Source organism: Rhea pennata, chromosome 14, assembly GCF_028389875.1.
Source record: "Rhea pennata isolate bPtePen1 chromosome 14, bPtePen1.pri, whole genome shotgun sequence".
NCBI classification, from domain to species: domain Eukaryota; kingdom Metazoa; phylum Chordata; class Aves; order Rheiformes; family Rheidae; genus Rhea; species Rhea pennata.
This window is the reverse complement of record NC_084676.1, coordinates 13,288,739-13,306,239: the sequence shown is the minus strand read 5'-3', so window position 1 is coordinate 13,306,239 and position 17,501 is coordinate 13,288,739. Positions and strand designations below refer to the sequence as shown.

Sequence of the window (17,501 nt, the reverse complement as noted above, 5' to 3'; positions counted from 1 at the left end):
CACGCAGGGCTCTCAGGAGGCCTGGGCACTCGTGAGAATGCACGCAGCATCCCCAGGAGAGGCCCCGCTGGGGCACCCCTCAGCAGAGGGCTGGTCTTCCAGCACGAGGCCTAGGTCCCACTGCAGCAAAGGTGGTTTGGGTTCAGGGAGAGGTGGGGACTGGCTCCCAGGGCCACCTGGGCTGAGCCAACCAAGGGAGCCGCACAGAGGGTTCCCCTCTCACGCCTCGGCTCGCAGGGCGCCAGGCCGTAACCACACCTAGGCCAAGGGAGGATGGAGCCAGCATCCTCCCAAGGGCTATCCTGGGGCTCCCCCAGACCACAGGGTGCCCCCACAGGCCCAGGGGGAAGGGCCCCCACCAGGTCCCAGGGTTGCAGGTAGCTGTGCTGCAGGGATGCTCAGCACCAGGGCAGGCACCCAAGTCCAGAGCTGCACTCCCAGCCCTGCTCCCGCAGCAGGGCAGGTGCAGGGTTCGGCAGCTCGTGGTCGCTCTTACAAGACTCTCCCACCCCACCCCACCACCTCCCCTAAAGCAGGGCCAGCCCTCCCCCCCGTGCACCAGCATGCCCAGGACCCTGGTACAGCCCAGGACACAGCGACTGCCTCCAGCTGCAGCGTTTTCATTGTGGGGTTTCACAGGTCCCCCCTCGCAGGGGACATGGCCCCCAGCTCCCCCCACAGTCACACCACAAACTTGTTCTTGGTGAGGGAGCCGCTCTTGGTGGCCGTGTCCGCGTGGGCCTGGTATCCAATAACCACCTTGTGCGACAGGCCCAGGTGCTCCTTGTAGACACGCCTGGAGGAGAGAGGAGGCTGTAGGGGCCAGGCAAGGGCACTTCCCTCCCCCCCCCCCCAAAAAAAAAAAAAAAAAAAAAAACTTCCTGCTGGCAAACATGGCACCCAGACCACCAGCCCCAGTCAGCCACTGGCGATAACGGAGAACAAGCTCAGGACAAAAGGTGAAGAAATGACCCACTGTTCTGGAGTCCATCCCTCAGAGGGGGACGGCTCACACTGGGACCTCATTCCCCTCCAAACCCAACAAGGAGCTGGGTGACCTTTGCAGGGAAGGAGCCATGAGGGCCACATTACCCAATGTGGGTGACCCCTTCTCGGTTCTCTGCCTCCCGGGTCCAGATGGCGATCTTGTCCCCCTTGGCGCGGATGTTGATGACGGCCCCGCACACCTCGTCGCTGTACTCATCAAACATCTCCCCAATGAGACACAGCAGCTGCCCAGAGAAGAAGGGAGGCTCAGGACAGTGTCTGCCACCCATGGGGCTGAGGCTCAGAGCTGCCACAAGGGAAAGGCCACTGCCTTGTCCCCACAGAGTAGCACAAGAGGCCAGAACAGGGCGCACACTCACCGTCTCCAACCAGAAGCGGTCCAGCTCTGTGTGCCTCTGCTGCTTGGCCAGCGTGATGAGCCAGCGCCCGCCACGCTTGTTACGGTTGTCCTCCCACATGGGCTCGATCCCATCCTGGGCATGGGTAAGACAGCCGTCAGGCATGCCAAGCACGTGACCAGAGCTGGCTCGGGGTGCAGGGAGCCCTGCCACACTTAGCCAGGCTTCCCCTCCTGCACCATGGCCAGGGTGCCCCAGTGAGCCCATGCCACCTCTGCAGGGACCTGTGAATGTATTCCCAGCTAGAAGGGCAACATGGGGACAGGGGTGGTGAGGGACTGTGCAGCAGGGAGGGACTGCAACCAGGAGAGGAAGGGCTGCACAACGCAGTGTGTCCCACCTTGAAGAGGGAGTAGTCGCAGCCCGACGTGAGCTTGCTGGCGAGCTGGATGTGACTGTATAGGCTGCACCAGGTCAGAGAGGAGACACAAGAGCAGGTGAGAATGGGCGTTTTGGAGACCCCCAGCACCAGGCTCTGTAGCACGGCATCATGCTGCATGGCACAGAGACTCCAGCACCCCTTCCTGCCACCCTCAGGGGCACATCACCCGCCCAGCAGGGCACTCACGCCCAGAAGTCCTCCACAGTGCTGAACTTGGTGACAAGGCGCAGGTTCGCCTGCCACATCTTGCTCTTGTCATTCTTGAAGAACCACAGTGCCCACCTGGAGAGGGAAGGAGGTCAGTGATGCCAGAGCCCCCCTAGCCGTGGGACCCCAGGGCTCCCCTCCTGTGCCAGGAGATGCTCCCTGTGGCTAAGCCTCAGCCACTCACCCCAGGACCCCGTACCTGTTCTGCAGTGGATGCTTGCCCAGGCTTTCTGCCAGGAGCAGCTCCTGCTGCTGAGCCCGCCGCCGCCTCTGCTCCTCTTGCCTTCTCTGGGGAAGGAGAGGTAGCCCCTAGGAGCCCCATGGCCACTCCACCAGGGCCTCTCCCACATCAGTAGCTAGGGTACAGGGATGCTGGGACCCTCCCAGGGGCCTGCCAGCCTCCCCCAAACAGGCATTGCAGCCAGGAGCTCCAGGGACACAACCCAAAAGGCAGGAACCCACCTGCTCCCCAGTAGCCATCATGCCTAGCATAGGCTCCCCAGCTGCCCCCAGTTCTTAAGGGCCCACAGCCGGGTGGGGTGAGCAGCCGGCCCCACCGCACCTGCTGCCAGGCAGGAGGGGAGCATGCTGGGAAGGGGCATTGGCCCTGCTCCTCTGGTGGTGGGGGCAAGGCAGGAATAGGGGTCTGGGGCAGGACAGGGAGGGATGGGGTCAGCGCAAAGACGAACAGGATAAGATGACAGGGATGACATGGAGATAGCATGGGATGGGTTTGAGAGAGGATGGTGAGGAATGGGGTAGAGTGGGATGGTACGGAGACAGGGTGGGATAGCATTAGAATGGGATGGGGACAGGGTGGGATGGGGAGGATGGGGAGGACGGGATCATGACCTGAATGGGACCAGATCAAGACGCAACAGGATGCAGAGGGGATGGGATCATAATGAGGTGAGTATAAGGTGGGATGGGATGGGATCAAGATGGGATAGGGATGGGATTAGGACATGGTGGGATACAATGTAGATAAATGGGTTGGGAACAAGGTGGGATGGGACTAGGAGTGATAGGGATGGAGGATCAAGATGGCTTGGGGATGGGATAGGATCAGGAAGGGATAGGGATGGGACTAGGACCAAGAAGGGATGTGGATGGATGAGTTGGGGACAAGGTGGGATGGGACAAGGAGTGATGGGGATCGAGGATCAGGGTGGGATAGGGGAGGGATGGAGATGAGATGTGAAGCAGAGGACATTTAATGGGGAAGAGATGGGATCAGGATGGGATGGGATAAGGACAGGATTGGATGGGATGGGGACAGGGATGGGATCAGGATGGATGCAATGGGGAAGAGATCGGATATGGGGAGGGGGTGAAATCAGGATAGGATGCAATGGGATGGGGACAGGGGTGGGATGGGGAAGGCGGGGGGGATCAGGACGGGAGGTGGTGGGGAGGGAGTGGGATCAGGGCGGCATGCGAAGGGATGGGGCACGGCCGGGGGGGCAGAGCAGCGCCCGCGGGAGGCAGCCCGCGGTGGCCGCGCTCCCCTCCGGGCCGGGAAGTCGCGTCACGCCGCGGGGGGCCGGAGCCGCCGCCGGTGCCGCCGCCGGTGCCGCTGCCGCGCGGGGCTGGGGGCGGGCGCGGCGCGGCGCGGTCCCCCCCGCGCAGCGCAGCGCGGCGCAGCGCGGCGCAGCGCAGCGCGCCCCGCGCTCCGGCACAGCCGCACTGAGCCCGCCCCGCCGCAGCCCGGCCCGGCCCGGCCCGGCCCGCGCGGAGCCCCGCCCGTCCCCGCCGCCGCCGCCGAGCCAGGTCGGGAGCGCGGCCGCGGCGCGGGGCCGGGGCCGGGCCGGGGGCCGGGGCAGGGGATGCGCGGGGTCGGGCTGGGCCGGGCGGCGGGGGGGCCGGGCCGGGCCGAGCCGGGCCGGGGGTGAAGCCGTGCGGCCTGTCCCCGCAGAGCCGCCATGGAGGTGTTCATGAAGGGCTTGTCCAAGGCCAAGGAGGGGGTGGTCGCCGCCGCCGAGAAGACCAAGCAGGGGGTGGCCGAGGCAGCCGAGAAGACCAAGGAGGGGGTCCTCTATGTCGGTAAGGGCCTGCCCCCCGCCTGCCCTTGCCTGTCCCTGCCTGTGCCCTTGCCTGTCCCTGCCTGTGCCCATCCCCTGCTGCCCTCGCTGGTCCTGCCCCCCCCCCACTACATTCCCATGCTTGCTCCCTGCCCTCGCCCCCTGTGCCCACCCCCTGTGCACAGAGTGGGATGGGGACCTGTGGGCAGGGCAGGGTCTGGGGCTTGTTGCAGGGCTAGGACCCCCTCCAACTTCCCCCCCCAGCTCCCAGGGCTCTGACTCGGTGAGCCCCACAGCTCCTTGCTGAGGATGTTCTGGGGACTTGAGCGCAGAGGGACTGGAGGCCAAGCCCTGCTTTCAGTGGTTTCCCCACAGCTCAGTGGTCACTGTGCTGAGAGGTATCTGTCTTGAGGAGGCTGGGGGCATGTTTGTGCCAGCCCCCTTGGAGAGGCCTGTCCCTGGACCACATGTGCCATGCACCCATGCACCCTGCCCAGGCACCCAGAGCTCTGCAAGCCTCTCCCCTGCACCAGGACTGGCAGCTGGGGTTGCTCCCCATGTGCTGCCCCAACTGGGCTGGCCTGGCCCTGCCGTTCATAACCATTTCCTAGAAGACATCACTGGGAGGGAAGAGGTGGCTCCCCAGCGGGCTGCGCAGGCCGGCTTTGGGCTGGCTGGGGAAAGCACTGGTGCCTGCCCATGGCTTGTAGCCAGAGGGAGGGAGCAGGAGGGCTGGCTGCTCCAGGCCGGCTCCATCCCACTGTGCCCTGCCTGGCTGGAGGGCACGTGGGCTCTGCCAGAGGGCTCGGGCCCTGGAGCCATTCCTGTGTCACTGCTCTGCGAGCCTGGGGCCCAGCCTGGCAGCCCTGCAGGGCTGGGGGCAGGAGCGGTGCCCAGGGGCTCGTCCTGCCCAGGGGCTTGTGCCTGGGACAGGGGTCCAGCAGCTCAAGGAGCACCCCAAGACTCCTGCCCTGCAGGAGCTGCCCCTGCCTTGCCCTCGTTCACCAGTGCCCTGCTCCCATCCTGCCAGGCATCCTGAACTGTGCAGGCAGCGTCTCTGAGCTGGAAAGGATGGCAGGGCCGGTGCAGGCAGTGGCAGGACCTGGTTCCCGGGCTGCTCTGACTGCAGCGCCGCCCGCGCTGTGCTGGCATCGATTCGGGGTATTGATCCCGGCTCCTGGAGCAGGCCTTGCTCAGCGGCGCAGCCGGCGCGTGCTCTGCCCGTCTGCGCTCTGGCGTGAAACCAGGCCCCCGGGGCATCTGCCTTGGCACGCGGTTGTGCCGCGAGCTGCCACGCGGCGTGGCTCCGAGGCTCGCGGGGCTGGTCTCCTGCCCCAGAGCTGGTTCTTCCTTGCGGCCCCCTGTGCTGTGCCCGTGGGGTTTCCCACGGCCCCGAAGCTGCGGCACAGCAGCCCCGTGCCCTGGCATGCTGCGGCGCCTCCCCGAGCCCCTCTAACTTGCTCCTTGGGAGCTGCGCTGCCCCAGCCCGGGTCTGCCAGGCCTGGGCACCTGAGCAGCAGCATCCGGATGAGCCTCGCATGGAGCCAGGTGGGTGCTCAGCATCCCTGGCTGCCCTGCACAGCGCAGGGGCTGGTGCCCTGTGTGGCGGTGGGCAGGATGCCGCCCCCGGCATGGCACAGCGCGGGCACGGCTGCTGCAGCCCCTCTAACCCCTCTCTTTCTCTCTTTCTACCCCCAGGGAGCAAAACCCAAGGCGTGGTGCAAGGCGTCACCTCAGGTACCGCTGCCCTGCTGCTCTCCGGGGTGGGCGGCTGCGCTAACGAGATCAGAGGCTAATTGAGGGGCCGTGATGTCACCCGGCTAAAGCCTCTTACATAACCAGGCCCGCAACAGAGGATTTGTGCCTGCTGCTCGCACTCTGTGCCCAGCTGCAGAGCCACATCCCAGCCCCCTCCCGCAGAGGAGGAGGAGGAGGAGGAGGAGGAGGAGGCAGCAATGGCCTCATCCTGCCCCGCTCCTCCCCAGGCCCCCCCGCCCATGCCATGGCGCAGTGGGGGGCCCCTTGCTCTCCCCGGTGCGCGACACTGATGCTGGTCCCCGGCCCTTGCAGTGGCTGAGAAGGCGAAGGAGCAGGCGTCCCAGCTGGGCGAAGCGGCTTTCTCCGGCGCCGGCAACATCGCGGCTGCCACGGGGCTGGTCAAGAGGGAGGAATTCCCCGCGGACCTGAAGGTGAGCAGCCCCCGCGGGGGACCGGCGCTTCGCTGCGCCCGCGCAGGGCGGCTGGCGCGTGCCCAGGCCTGGCGGGGATCCCTCCCGCCGCTGTCCCCGCGCCCGCGCCGGGGGCCGGAGCGCCGCCGCGGAGGCGTGCACGGGTGCGTGCGTGTGTGCGCGGCTGCGTGCGCGGGCGTGCGGCGGCGCACGGCGGCTGCGGGGCCCGCGGCGGCGCGGCGCTCCGGCGGGCTGCGAGGTGGCCTGACGGCTGCGGGGAGGGGCGGCGGGTTTGCATCTCGCCGCCCCGATGAGCCCGATGAGCCCGGCGCTTCCAGCTTAGCCCAAAATAGCAACAGCTGAAGAAACGAGGCCACGGCAGCCGCTGCCACCGCGCGGCGGCTGGGACGGGGGGGGCATTGGCGGCCCCCCCCTTCCCTCCTGCCAGCCGCTCTGCCAGCCCCAGGGAGGGCTCACGTGGCGCCACCCTCCCGCCGGGGTGCAGGGGGCTCCCGCGGTCTGCCGGCCCCCGGAGCTCGCGGTTTCGGCCGGGGGCCGAGGCTGGGAGCAGCGCGAGGACGCAGGTGCCCGGGCTCCCCTACCGCGGGCACCTCGCGGCACTTGGCACCCTGCCGGCTCCCCGCTGCTGCGTCCCCCCCCGCGCCGCCCCACCGGTGCCCCCCGCGCACACCTCGCAGCGTTGCCAGCCTCTGCCGGCTCCCCCCGGTCCGGCAGGCGCAGGGCGGGCGGGTGACACACAGGCGACGTGGGAGGCCGCGTGGGTGGCACTGACCGCCCGTTCCCCCGCAGCCGGAGGAGGTGGCCCAGGAGGCTGTTGAGGAGCCGCTGGTTGAGCCGCTGCTGGAGCCAGAGGGCGAGAGCTACGAGGAGCCCCCGCAGGTGAGGGGACGGGGTGGCATGGGGGGCCGCGAGGTGGGCTGGCGTGGGGCTGGCTGCATGCAGCCGCCCGGGAGCCTGTGGCCTGCAGCCCCAAGGCCGTGGGGCCATGGGGTGGGCAGGCGTGGGGCTGGCTGCACACAGCTGCCTGGGAGCCTGCAGCCCCGCAGCCCCGAGGTGGTGGGGCCGTGGGGTGGGCAGGCGTGGGGCTGGCTGCACGCAGCCACCCAGGAGCCTGCAGCCCCGCAGCCCTGAGGCCGTGGGGCCATGGGGTGGGCAGGCGTGGGGCTGGAGCCGTGCCCTGCCTCCTGGGCTCTCTTGCAAACTTTCTTTTCCCGCCCTGCAGGAAGAATACCAGGAATACGAGCCAGAGGCATAATGGACCCCCGTCCTCGCCTCTTCCACCAGCAGCACAACGAACCGCCGGTGGCTCTCTGCTCCTCCCCAGCCGGCCCCGGCTGGAGCCCGGGTGCCGGGGAGGGTCAGCGGCGCCGCTGCCCCGTTCGCTCACGAGTTCTTCCTCCAGTTCCGTTCCAAGGGACCGTGTCTGTGTCTCCGTGTCGTGTCTAGCCGTGAGAAACCCGTTGTGCCCAAGCCCCGGAGCCCCGGTGCGTGCCCGAGCCGTGGGCGCTGCCCGCAGGGGCTGGCGTGCGTGCGTGCGTGGGTGCGTGTGTCCGTGAAGCCCGGGCTTGTCGCCCTGGGTCCCTCCCAGCGCCATAAGCCCCGGCGGTGTCCTGCAGCGTCTGTGTCTGTATGGAGCATGTTGACCCGCTCGCGGGCTGCTGTACATTTGGCTTGCACGCGTGTCCCTGTGGTTCTGCTCTAGTAATCGTGGAACGACTTTATTTTTTTTTCTTCATTTTTTTTTATATCTACCTATCTGTCTATGGGTGGACGGGTCTTTTGCCTTTGTGAGCCCTTGGCACCTGGGCCCGCTCCTCCAGCGTGCTGGGCGGTGGCGGTGCCCGCACCCCCCCGGGTCCCGTAGTGCCGACGCTGTGTTGTGACGTGGCATGGATATCCCCCACCCCGTCGCTCGATGTGCAATAAGAGCGCAGCCGCCTGCGACACGGCTGCCCCCCTGTCCGTGAATAAAGCCAACTCTCATCTGTAGCCCCCTGGTCCTGGTTGCGGGGTCCCTGGGGGGAGCCGTGGCCTGGTGCATTTGGGGGAGGGGAAGTGGGGGCTGCGGCAGAAGAACCACCTCTCCTCAGGCAGATGAGGGACTGGGCAGGACTGGTCCTCGTGGAGACGAAACGTCGTCCTGGATGCTCCTGGCTCCCTCCCGGGAGCCGTGCGGTGCTGCAGGCCCTGGCTGCAGGCGTTGGCTGAGGTCCGGGGTGCAGGTGCTGTCCCCACACCACCTGCCTGCTCTCTGGGCTGCAGTGCTGTGCGTCCCCGGGAGAAGGCAAAGGCACCCTTCGGGGCTCAGGACCCAGAGCCTGGAGGAGGCAGGACGTTGTCCTGGACCCCAGCCCTGGTTCCCTCCCCGCTCTGGTCCTTGGTTCTACAAGTTGTGCTAGAAAATGGGGCCCACGGCCGCGGCTCGGGCAGGGATGAAGGATGGGGCTGGGCCTACCCCCATGCACCTCAGGTTACATCCCCTACCTGCGCCGGCTCGCCAGCCTTGTCGGCAAAGAGCCAAGCTGCAGCAGTCAACGTGGACACACAACGGGCTTGCTGACATCTGCAAATCCCGGCCGTGGCTCTGCTGCTGTGTCGGTGCCGGTCACAGCAGTGCCAGCAGCGCCCGTCACGTGCCCCTGTGTCAACCGGGCCAAGCCGGGCTCCCCCAGACGGTGGCAGGCTAGGATGGAGCAGGGCTAGGGAGAGCAAATCCTTCAAGAGCCTGCATGAAAGACATGAGCAGCGGCTGACTCTGCAGTTGGTGCCGGGAGCCGGGCTGCCATCGCCTGGCGCTGCTGGGCCATGTCCCCAGGGCCAGGTCGGGACACCCCCGCTGCGGTTCTCCAGCAACAGCCTCCTACGACCCTTGCAGCACGCATGGGCTGTCCCTTACCCGAGAGCAAATTGTGCTTTTTTTATCCCCTGGTTCGCACGAGCACAGGGCCTGGCCTGTCACCTCTGGGCACCGCCACAGCCGGCCCAAGCCCTCGGTGTGCCTCCCCAGGGACTCCTCGCAGTGCCCAGTGTCACACAGCAGTCCCTGCTGGGATGGTGGGGCTGCACCTCCCCACTGCGCATCTCCCTGCCATCCCTCCGTCCCTGCCCCAAGGGGGTGACAGCATGCAGGCTCTGCGTGTACTGCACACTCAGCTCCTGGCATCAGGGCAGCAGAGGGGAGCATCTGGGAACGTGAAACAAGTGAGCCAGAATAGCCCTTGGGTGATAGGCACTTACACGACATGGGCCTGGAGCTCAAGGTCAGGACCGTGGAGATTCCCCGAGCCTTGTGCAAGCACTGCTCAGGTGGTGCAGGAGGTGGCAGCTGGGCTCCCGTTCATGCCTGAAGCTGCAGTGGCCGCAGTGAACATGGTTCAAGTTCTTCAGCCCCTCAAAGAAGGATATGGTCACACAAGCTCCATTCACATACACATCCTGCCAAGGGCGAGTGCGTGCCTGCTCCAGGCTTGCTGCTTAGGGCGAGCCAAGCCCAACGACTGATGTGGGAATCCCTCCCCATCTGCCATGCCTCCCTCCCCATACCTTGTGGCTCTGCTCACAGGCAGAGCTCTGAGGGTCCTGGGATGAACAAATCCTGGTGCCATGGTAGCTCTCTACTGCCTCTGAGCAGAGATGCCAGCTGCTCTGACAGCCCACGCGAGGCAGCACCATTTACTGTTGGCCCACCAGCATCCACGCAACATCCTCGTGCTGGCTGGGAGCCCCATGATCTACCACTGCTGCAGCCAGACCAGGCCTGAAGCAGGAGGGTGCAGGAGGAAAAGCACCAAGCCGACTCCGCAAGGCCTGGGGCAAGGCAGGGAAACAGGCCAGCCCATACAGCAACTCTGCAGATCCCAGAGCCCGGTGGAGCTAGGCTGGATCTTCGTCAGTGCAGCTCAGAAAGGCATTTGGCCTCACTGTCCCACAAACCTGCCATCTCCTTTTGCATTTGGGGATGGACGTACCAAGATGACGAGGATGCTCCTTCGCAGGAATAGTGCGTGTAATGGGGCCATAGCCAGCTTCTGCAGTGACCTGAGAGCACAAGCAGCACGGAGGTGACATGGGACAAATGAAATGAAAGAACAAGCTAGAGACAGGCAGCTTTCCCTGCTGCTGGGATCCCCTCCACCAGGCCATTTCTAGTGGCATGGGCCTGAGCCATGGGTGGAGCCATGGGAGCTGTTCAAGTTCAGGATCAGCAAAACCTCAGAGCAGCTTTTCTGCACAGGACAGTTAAAAGTTTGTGCTGCAAAAGACCTTCGCTGTGACAGAGTCCCAGGTGCCAGCATGCCCTGTCCCTTCGGAGGAAAATGGTATCTGCAGCAGGTCCCAGCTTGGCTCACTCTGATCTGCCTATGATTGCAGAGGATGGAGAATGTGACCCCTGGGTACCTTAAGACACAACATATCCCCTGCCCCATAGTGAGGGTCTGATAGAGGAAGGAAGACCGAGTATGTCAGAGGAGCCAGCCAAGCTCATTAGAAAGCTCGTTGCTCCCTGTTAAAAGAGGGCAAGGCTACAGGCCTGTAAGCATAGAGCTAGGGATAGGGATAGGGTTAGGGTTAGGAGCGAGAGAAAGCGTAGAGGTCCCCATGGAGTGGGGCTGCAAAGGGCATGCCAGCGGAAATGTGGGGCTGCACCAAGACTGACTGGAGGGCAACTTTCTTGTCAGGGTCAGCAACAGGGGTTGGTGGGCTCCAGTTGAGGCCTCACCTGAGTCTAGGGTTAGGGATAGGAGAGAGAGAAAGCCATTTAGAGTTACATTACAGTTAGGCTTTAGGCTTCCCCCAAACCCCAGAATTATGTGACCGACTGTTGGTTCACACACCATCACTCTAGCACAGAGGGCAAAGTGTCCGTGTGGTGATGTGATACCTCCCATGGGTAGAAGCACCCAGATGAAGCTAAGGCTGGGTGCTGTCACTTGCACACTGCAACATGTCGAAGGGCCTACAGGACATGTGTGGCATGGTATGGTGTGTTCCTTCATGCACACTGAGGGTGTGTTTTCCCTCATGAGCTGTTTTTAATAGCAGCAGAGGCAAGGATGTCACAGGGAAGCTCCAAGATGTTGCCATCATTGGACTTTGCTTGTGGGAAGCCAACTACTGTGCCATGGCCCTGGAGTGAGGACAGCCATGTGCTGGGCCAGTCTGGCGGTGTTCAGCACTGCTCTCGGAGCTGGGCTCTGCAGGAAATGGGGGGCAGCACCCCTTCGTGGATGTTTTAGAGAAAGTCACCCACCCTCAGCTGCTAGGTACATGGGTTGGTCTCAGCTTATTTGCTCATAGTCTTCCAGCTCCTTGTGTTCAGTCCTACTGAGACTGCAAATAGCCCCACTGGTGTCCCCAGTGCAGAGGCAGTGGGCTCCATGCTGGTGCAGGCATCCCATGCCATTGTGCCCCACTGCTCCAAAACCCTACAGGAATGCAGAGCACAAGGCTCCTTCCAAGAGGGAGAGGGAGGCCACAGGGGCAAACACATCAAATTGCCCCACTGCTCTGTATCAGGCCATGATTCTGGAGCCTGAGCTAAGAAACAGAAGTAGGAATCGCCTAATCTAGTCCCTGGTGAATGCTTTGGCTGGATGGAGGCTGGGACCTGGGAGGACTGAGACCTTCTTAGGCAGTTATAGCACTGTGAGAAGCAGGCCCCATGGGACAAGGGCTCCCAGCTCTGCCCTGCTCTACCACCTCCAGAGCAGCTGGAAAGGGTGTCCCACGTATGGCACATTGTTCAGGCTCTAAGAGCTGGTCTCACTTAGCAAGCAGCTCCCGTGAGAAACACAGTCCTTTTGGTGGGCAACACACAGCATCCAGGTACAACCTGAGCAACACTCCTGCACCTCATGTGGGTGCGACCAGCTACAGAGGTACCAGCAGAGGGTAGGGCTTGCTGGTAGCTTGGTTCTTCTCATAGGAGCAGATATTTGCAGTGTATGCCCTAAAGGGTTTGCTGGCTTGCTACAGCTCCTAAAAGCAAGTTCCTGAGACTGCAAGAACATCTCCCAAACAAAGCAAAATTACAAACGTAAATAAGTAAGGACTTCATCCTTCTCATTCTCTGCAATGTCAGCAAAGCAGAGGAACTTCAGAAAAGGGAAAGGATGAGCAAGGGCAGGGTGATTCCAGGGAACTCTGTGGGCACCAGCTCTGGGTGCAAGCTTAGCGCAAAGCCTCCTTCCCCATCGCAGAGAGCTGTGCTGGGGAGCAAGTGGTTGGAGGAAAGCATCACACTGCCAGGCAGCCCACCTGCAGAGTGCCAGGAGCAGACATCAGCCACCCAGCTCCTGGCTTGTTTCTCCCTCCAAAGAGAGGGAAATGCAGGGAACGCTGCCGGCCAGCTGCGGCAATACCTGTGGTGGCTCAGCATTTATCAGGGCAGCAGCTATCAGGGCGGAGAGCAGGAGCTCCTGGAGATACAGCAGGGGGAAGCACTTCACCGCAGTTGGGAGCAGGCCCCAGGCTGCAGGCAGGGAAGCCCTGCCTCGGAGGAGGAGGAGCGGGGAAAGGCAGGGCCAGCAGCCTGGCTGTCCCCGTCAGCTCCCAGCCCTTCAGGTGTGGCAGAGAGTGACCAGAGCGAGGCAGGACCCACAGGGCACCTGGACGAGACAGGGGCTGCACTCTCAGGCAGGACCTTTGCAGCGGGTAACGTCCGAGCTCGCCTGCGGCTGGGTTGGGGGGTGATAGAAACGCGAAGCTCTCCCTGGTGTCAGCTCGTTCCACCCAGCCTGGCAGAGCTCCCTGCATCCTGCCACCTCTCCACTCCGCCCTACTGCAGACAGGGGCCAGCGGCAGCTTCTGCTTTATGAGCGTTTTTAGACTCGATGGCTAGAGAGAAGCCTTGGAAATGCCCGAGCAGCTGAGCAATCCTGCACCCCAGCCTGTGCGTGCAGCAGGTCTGAAAAATACCCCTAAGGTGCACTAGCTGCCACTGTGCATCCCTCTGCACCAAATCCCACAGAAGCCCTGTCTGTACCAACACTGCCTGCTGCCCGGGCATGGGCTGATGTGGAAGCTCTCCTGGAAAGCAGAGGCAGAAAGCTCCCACGGAAGCATCATCCCCAGAGCTACAGCTGGGCTGGGCACTTCCCTGCAGCACAAAGGTCTTTCCAGGCAGCCCGGGTGCAGACCAAGGTGTTCACGCAGTGTGTGCTGCTGATGTAGTCCTCAGTGCCATGCAGGACCCCACGCCTGGGATGTGGGGGCACCCATGGATCCCTTCTGGCTAACGCGCTTTCCTGTCACACAGGCCCTGTGGGACCAGGCAGCAAGAGCAACAGTTGAAGCCTCACCAGGTGCAAGGTGTCTGAGCTTACCTGGTACCCCAGCGTGCGGGTGGAGGTGTCAGCTATCCAGCAGGTCACTCGCTCCCTGGTACTGACATCTGGGGCCAGCCCATCAATCCCACACCTTGTGGAGGTGGAGAATCCATCAGAATCTGTTTTTGCAATTCAGTTGCTTTGCCCAAACCAGTGATACGCATGGGGCAAAGTGATTTCCACAAGCTGGTCATGTTCTAGGACACACCAGTAAGTCTTCTGTCTGCAGCATGGTGCTGACCACAAACCAGGATCTCCCCAGCTTGCCTCAGGCATTAACACCATTGGCTTTTGCAGGGTCTTTGCGATGTCCTTTCCCAGCCTTTCAAGCCAGCAACAAGTGCAGAAGCCCTCGTCCCGGGACTAGCATCCTCTGACTCTCTGCTGCAAATCCCTTCTTGGCCATCGCTATAGTTCAGTGCCTTATTATTTTTTCCCACTCATGTGCCTGTGCAAGAACATCAAAATGCAGTTGTTATCACAGCCCCCCCTCAAGAAAAAACCCAGAGCCAAGGCAAGCCCCCCGGCAGCAGCAGACACAGCCCACCGCGACGATGTCTCCGAGCCTGCAGCGTGGTGCGCTGCACCCCAGGCGTTAATCCCAGTGGCTGAGGACCTTTGCTGCCTCGCAAAGGGGGCCGTGCCCACTCTCACCCCCTCCGGACCCCCGCGCGGGCAGTGCCGCCAGCAGCTGGAGTGTGTCCCCCCCCACCAGATGCGCTCAGCGTGCGTCTGGTGGGTGCACTGAGCTGTAAATCAGTGCTCACCATCACCACCCCGCCCCGGAGCTGCTTTTCACAGGCGCTGGATGAGTGTTACTCATTACAAACGTCTTCTCCCTGCTTGTCGGAGCGCGTCACCGCGACACACGCAGTGGGGAAGGGCTGTGCCTGGGCTGCAGGCCTGCAGCGGGAAGGGGATGGAGAGGCCAGCACGCGTTTCCTCCGATCGGTCTTCACACCCTCATTGGTACCACGGCAAGGAACATCTGAAGGAGCCGTGGCAGCCCAGCCAGACGTCCCCACCCGCTCACTGGGGTGCGAAGGTGACCAGCCAAGCCACGAACCTGCTGGCGAACCCAGCCAAGGGGACTGCTGAGGCCCTGGGATGGCCAGGGGCTGGCAGCCAGGCCCCCGGCATGGGCTGCCCAGCCGCACGTGGCTCCCTCCGCGTGAGAAGCGGCCTGTGAAGAGCAGCACCGAAGCCAGGACAGGATACGGCCCCAGCGCCTGTTGCAAATGCCACCAGCCGGAGTTGACTCCATGACAACCCAGGAGCAGACTATTTAAGAAGCATGATGCTTGACGCTCCCTGATTAACGCGGACCGCCCAGGCTCCCAGCGGCGCGCTTCAGCCACCGCCAGCCCGGCCCTCGCGCAGCAGTGCCCAGAGGAGCGCTCCACGCTTCCCGAGCACCTCTGGTTTCCACAGCCTCCAACAGGATCCTCTGACGCACTGTATCACGGCCCCATCCCAAGTCCAAGTCACTGACCGCTTTGCATTCCTCGCACACTTAGCTGCTACAGCACGTTCACAGGTCGTTAATGCAGCCAGGGCTTCCGCTTTCTCGGCACCGGTTGAGCTGCTGGAACCAGCCCTTGGGAAAAGAGAAAGATGAAATGAAGAGTACCTGCCTTGTCGCCACAAACGGCACAGGGGAAATGTAGGAAGGGCTTTGATTCTTCTGAAGTAGCAGCAGCTGGTTGCAACAGGTGATCAAAAATGATTCAGCTAGACCCGCTCCTTCGGATAACCACAGTTTCCTACAAACCAGCCATCCACAGAGGCAGGCCTGTGCTTTGGAGAGCACCTCTGAGCTGCGCAGCCGTGGCATGGTTAACATCTCTGGCTGGCGGTGAGGAGATGGGGAGCTGAGCCCTCTCGGGCTCGTAGCAGCAGTAACCACCTGGAGGCGTGTTAAACCCTCCGGGAGGACGTGGCTTTGGGGTGCCCACAGGGATGGCCACTTGCCACGCAGCTCTTACGCTCCACGGGAAGCTGGGGGAGCTGGGCTGCACCCAAGGGCAGCCAGCTGCGCCCGAGTCCTGCGGCTGGGTGCAGCTAAGGAAGGTGTCCCCGAGCCGTCCCTCGCCCAGGCGCGGAGGGGGCCGTGCGGGCACCGCAGGGGTGCCAGCGGCCGTGGAGGGCTGAGCCCTCGCACCCCTGGGGGGGGGGATAGCAGCTCCGTGGGAGACGACGGGCAGGACGCCAGCGCCGGGCTGCGTGTGCATGCGTGCTCACGCGTGCACGTGCGCGCTCACGCGCGCGTGCAGCCCCTGTGGCGGCGGGCTGCGTGCCTGCCGGTGTGGGCGCAGCCGGGCGCGTTCACGTGGCTCTGCCCGTGCGCGCGTGGGAGGTGGGGACGCGGCGCGCAGGGAGGGGGCTGCCACGCTACCTGCACCGGCAGCCCCCTCCGGGGAGGGGTAATGCGCTTTTCAGGCGGCTGACTCCTCCGGCACCACCGCGCGCGGGAGTGCGTTGCCAAGGCGATGGGGACCATCTTACTCATCCTCCTCGCTATTGTTATCCTGCCAGCCCGCGAGGTGCCCGGGTGGGGAGCGGAGGAGGAGGAGGGGGGCCAGCCGGGCAGGAAGGCTGCCCGGCGCGGGAGGGGAAGGGGCCCCGCGCGGGCAGCGGGGCCACCCCGGGAGGCCGTGGAAAGATGCTTGGACGTGAGGTGCCGAAGGGGAGAGGAGAGTGGGGCTGCTGCGGGGAAGAGCAGCTCCTGGCAGGGCTGAGAGCAGGGAGTGGGGCGAGCAGGACGGCATGGGGGCCTGCGCCCCATTGCAGGGTGACAGGGAGGGGGGGTCCGTTCTCCCTGCTCCTCCCGGGGCTCGGCGTCCAGGCTCGGGTCTGCCCCCACGCAGGGCGGCGCGCAACGCGAACCCCTCGCCAGGCCCTGCACCATGCCCTGCGGGCGCTGCCCCTCGCTTGGGCTCCTAGCCCCACAGCGAGGCCGCCTGGGCCCAGGAGGTGCTGGCAGAGCCTGCGCAGGGTGCGGGGCACATCCCCGGGGAGGGGAGCAGGGGTGGGAGCAGCGGGTGGTCGTAGCCGTGGCCGGGGCGAGCATGCCACGCGCGCCAGGGAGGTGCCGGGCCGGTTGTGAGTACGGTGCATTTGCACCCTGTGCAACACGGGGCTGCCGGCGCGACGGCCCGAGCACGGGGCTGGCTGCTCGGGGTCTCGCCGAGGGGCTTGCGGCGGGGATCTGCAGAAGGGGGATGTTGGCGGCCCGTGCCAGCGCCTGCCTCTGCCTGCTGCTCCCCACGGCTCCCCGACACGCAGCAGCGATGGGGGCTGCGGGCAGGCGCCCAGTGCCCCCGACACACAAACACGCGGCGGTGCGTGTGTGCCCCGCCAGCGGTCACGCGTGCACACGCCACAGCCAGGCCGCGGCAGTGCGTGTCCGCGTGTGCCCGCCGCAGCACGCCTGCACACGCATGCGCCCCACAGCCGGGGTGCCTGGTCCGGCGTGGGGGGGAGCAGGCTCGCTGCAGCCCTCGGGGGCCGCGTGGTGGGGCGAGGGCCTGCCCCGCTCTGCCCCGGGGGAGGTGTCACTCCGCTATTTATTTTGATATCCTTCCTCCCTATTTTTAGCATTCGGGGTTTTGTTCCAGCCTCGCTGTTTACTGGAAGGAGCATTTCCACCGCCAACCTCCCCCGTTTCCAGGCAACCAGGTGTGCCAGGCCTGCCGAGCTCCGGCACCAGCGCCGCCGGCACGCTGCCCTATAGATCTATGGGGTGCAGCATGTGCACGGTGCAGGAGGGGGAACACCGGTCTCGGGGTCAGCGTGAACCCCCGTGGCGCCAGGCTCCCGCCCGGGGCTCGCCGGGGAGCAGCGCTCTCCCCGGGCTCTGCCGAGCCCAACGCAGCGAGGCGAGCGGGTGCCCGCCGCGGCGGCGGTCCGCAGCGCCCCAGGGTTCCCGGACGGAGGGGCACCCTGGCCCTCGGCCTCGGGAGGCGCGC

At 64.6% G+C, this 17,501-nt stretch overlaps 2 protein-coding genes across 3 annotated transcripts; one reads left to right on the top strand and one right to left on the bottom strand.

The window, feature by feature from the left end:
* Nucleotides 1-681: 681 nt before the first annotated feature.
* Nucleotides 682-2,475, bottom strand: EIF4E1B (eukaryotic translation initiation factor 4E family member 1B). 2 transcript variants are annotated; one of them, XM_062587314.1, is made up of 7 exons: nt 2,458-2,475; nt 2,195-2,283; nt 1,975-2,070; nt 1,747-1,810; nt 1,368-1,481; nt 1,093-1,232; nt 682-796 (listed from the first exon to the last, which is right to left on the bottom strand). In XM_062587314.1, exons 1-7 carry the CDS (start codon nt 2,473-2,475, stop codon nt 682-684), a joined length of 636 nt encoding a protein of 211 aa, XP_062443298.1. The 2 variants fall into 2 exon arrangements, with proteins under 2 accessions (XP_062443298.1, XP_062443296.1); XM_062587312.1 differs by having other exon boundaries at nt 1,093-1,481.
* Nucleotides 2,476-3,732: 1,257 nt separating this feature from the next.
* Nucleotides 3,733-8,186, top strand: SNCB (synuclein beta). The gene is made up of 6 exons (XM_062587413.1): nt 3,733-3,765; nt 3,911-4,038; nt 5,715-5,753; nt 6,087-6,205; nt 6,995-7,084; nt 7,428-8,186. Exons 2-6 carry the CDS (start codon nt 3,918-3,920, stop codon nt 7,458-7,460), a joined length of 402 nt encoding a protein of 133 aa, XP_062443397.1. The 5' UTR covers nt 3,733-3,765; nt 3,911-3,917; the 3' UTR covers nt 7,461-8,186.
* The last annotated feature ends 9,315 nt before the right edge of the window (nt 8,187-17,501 follow it).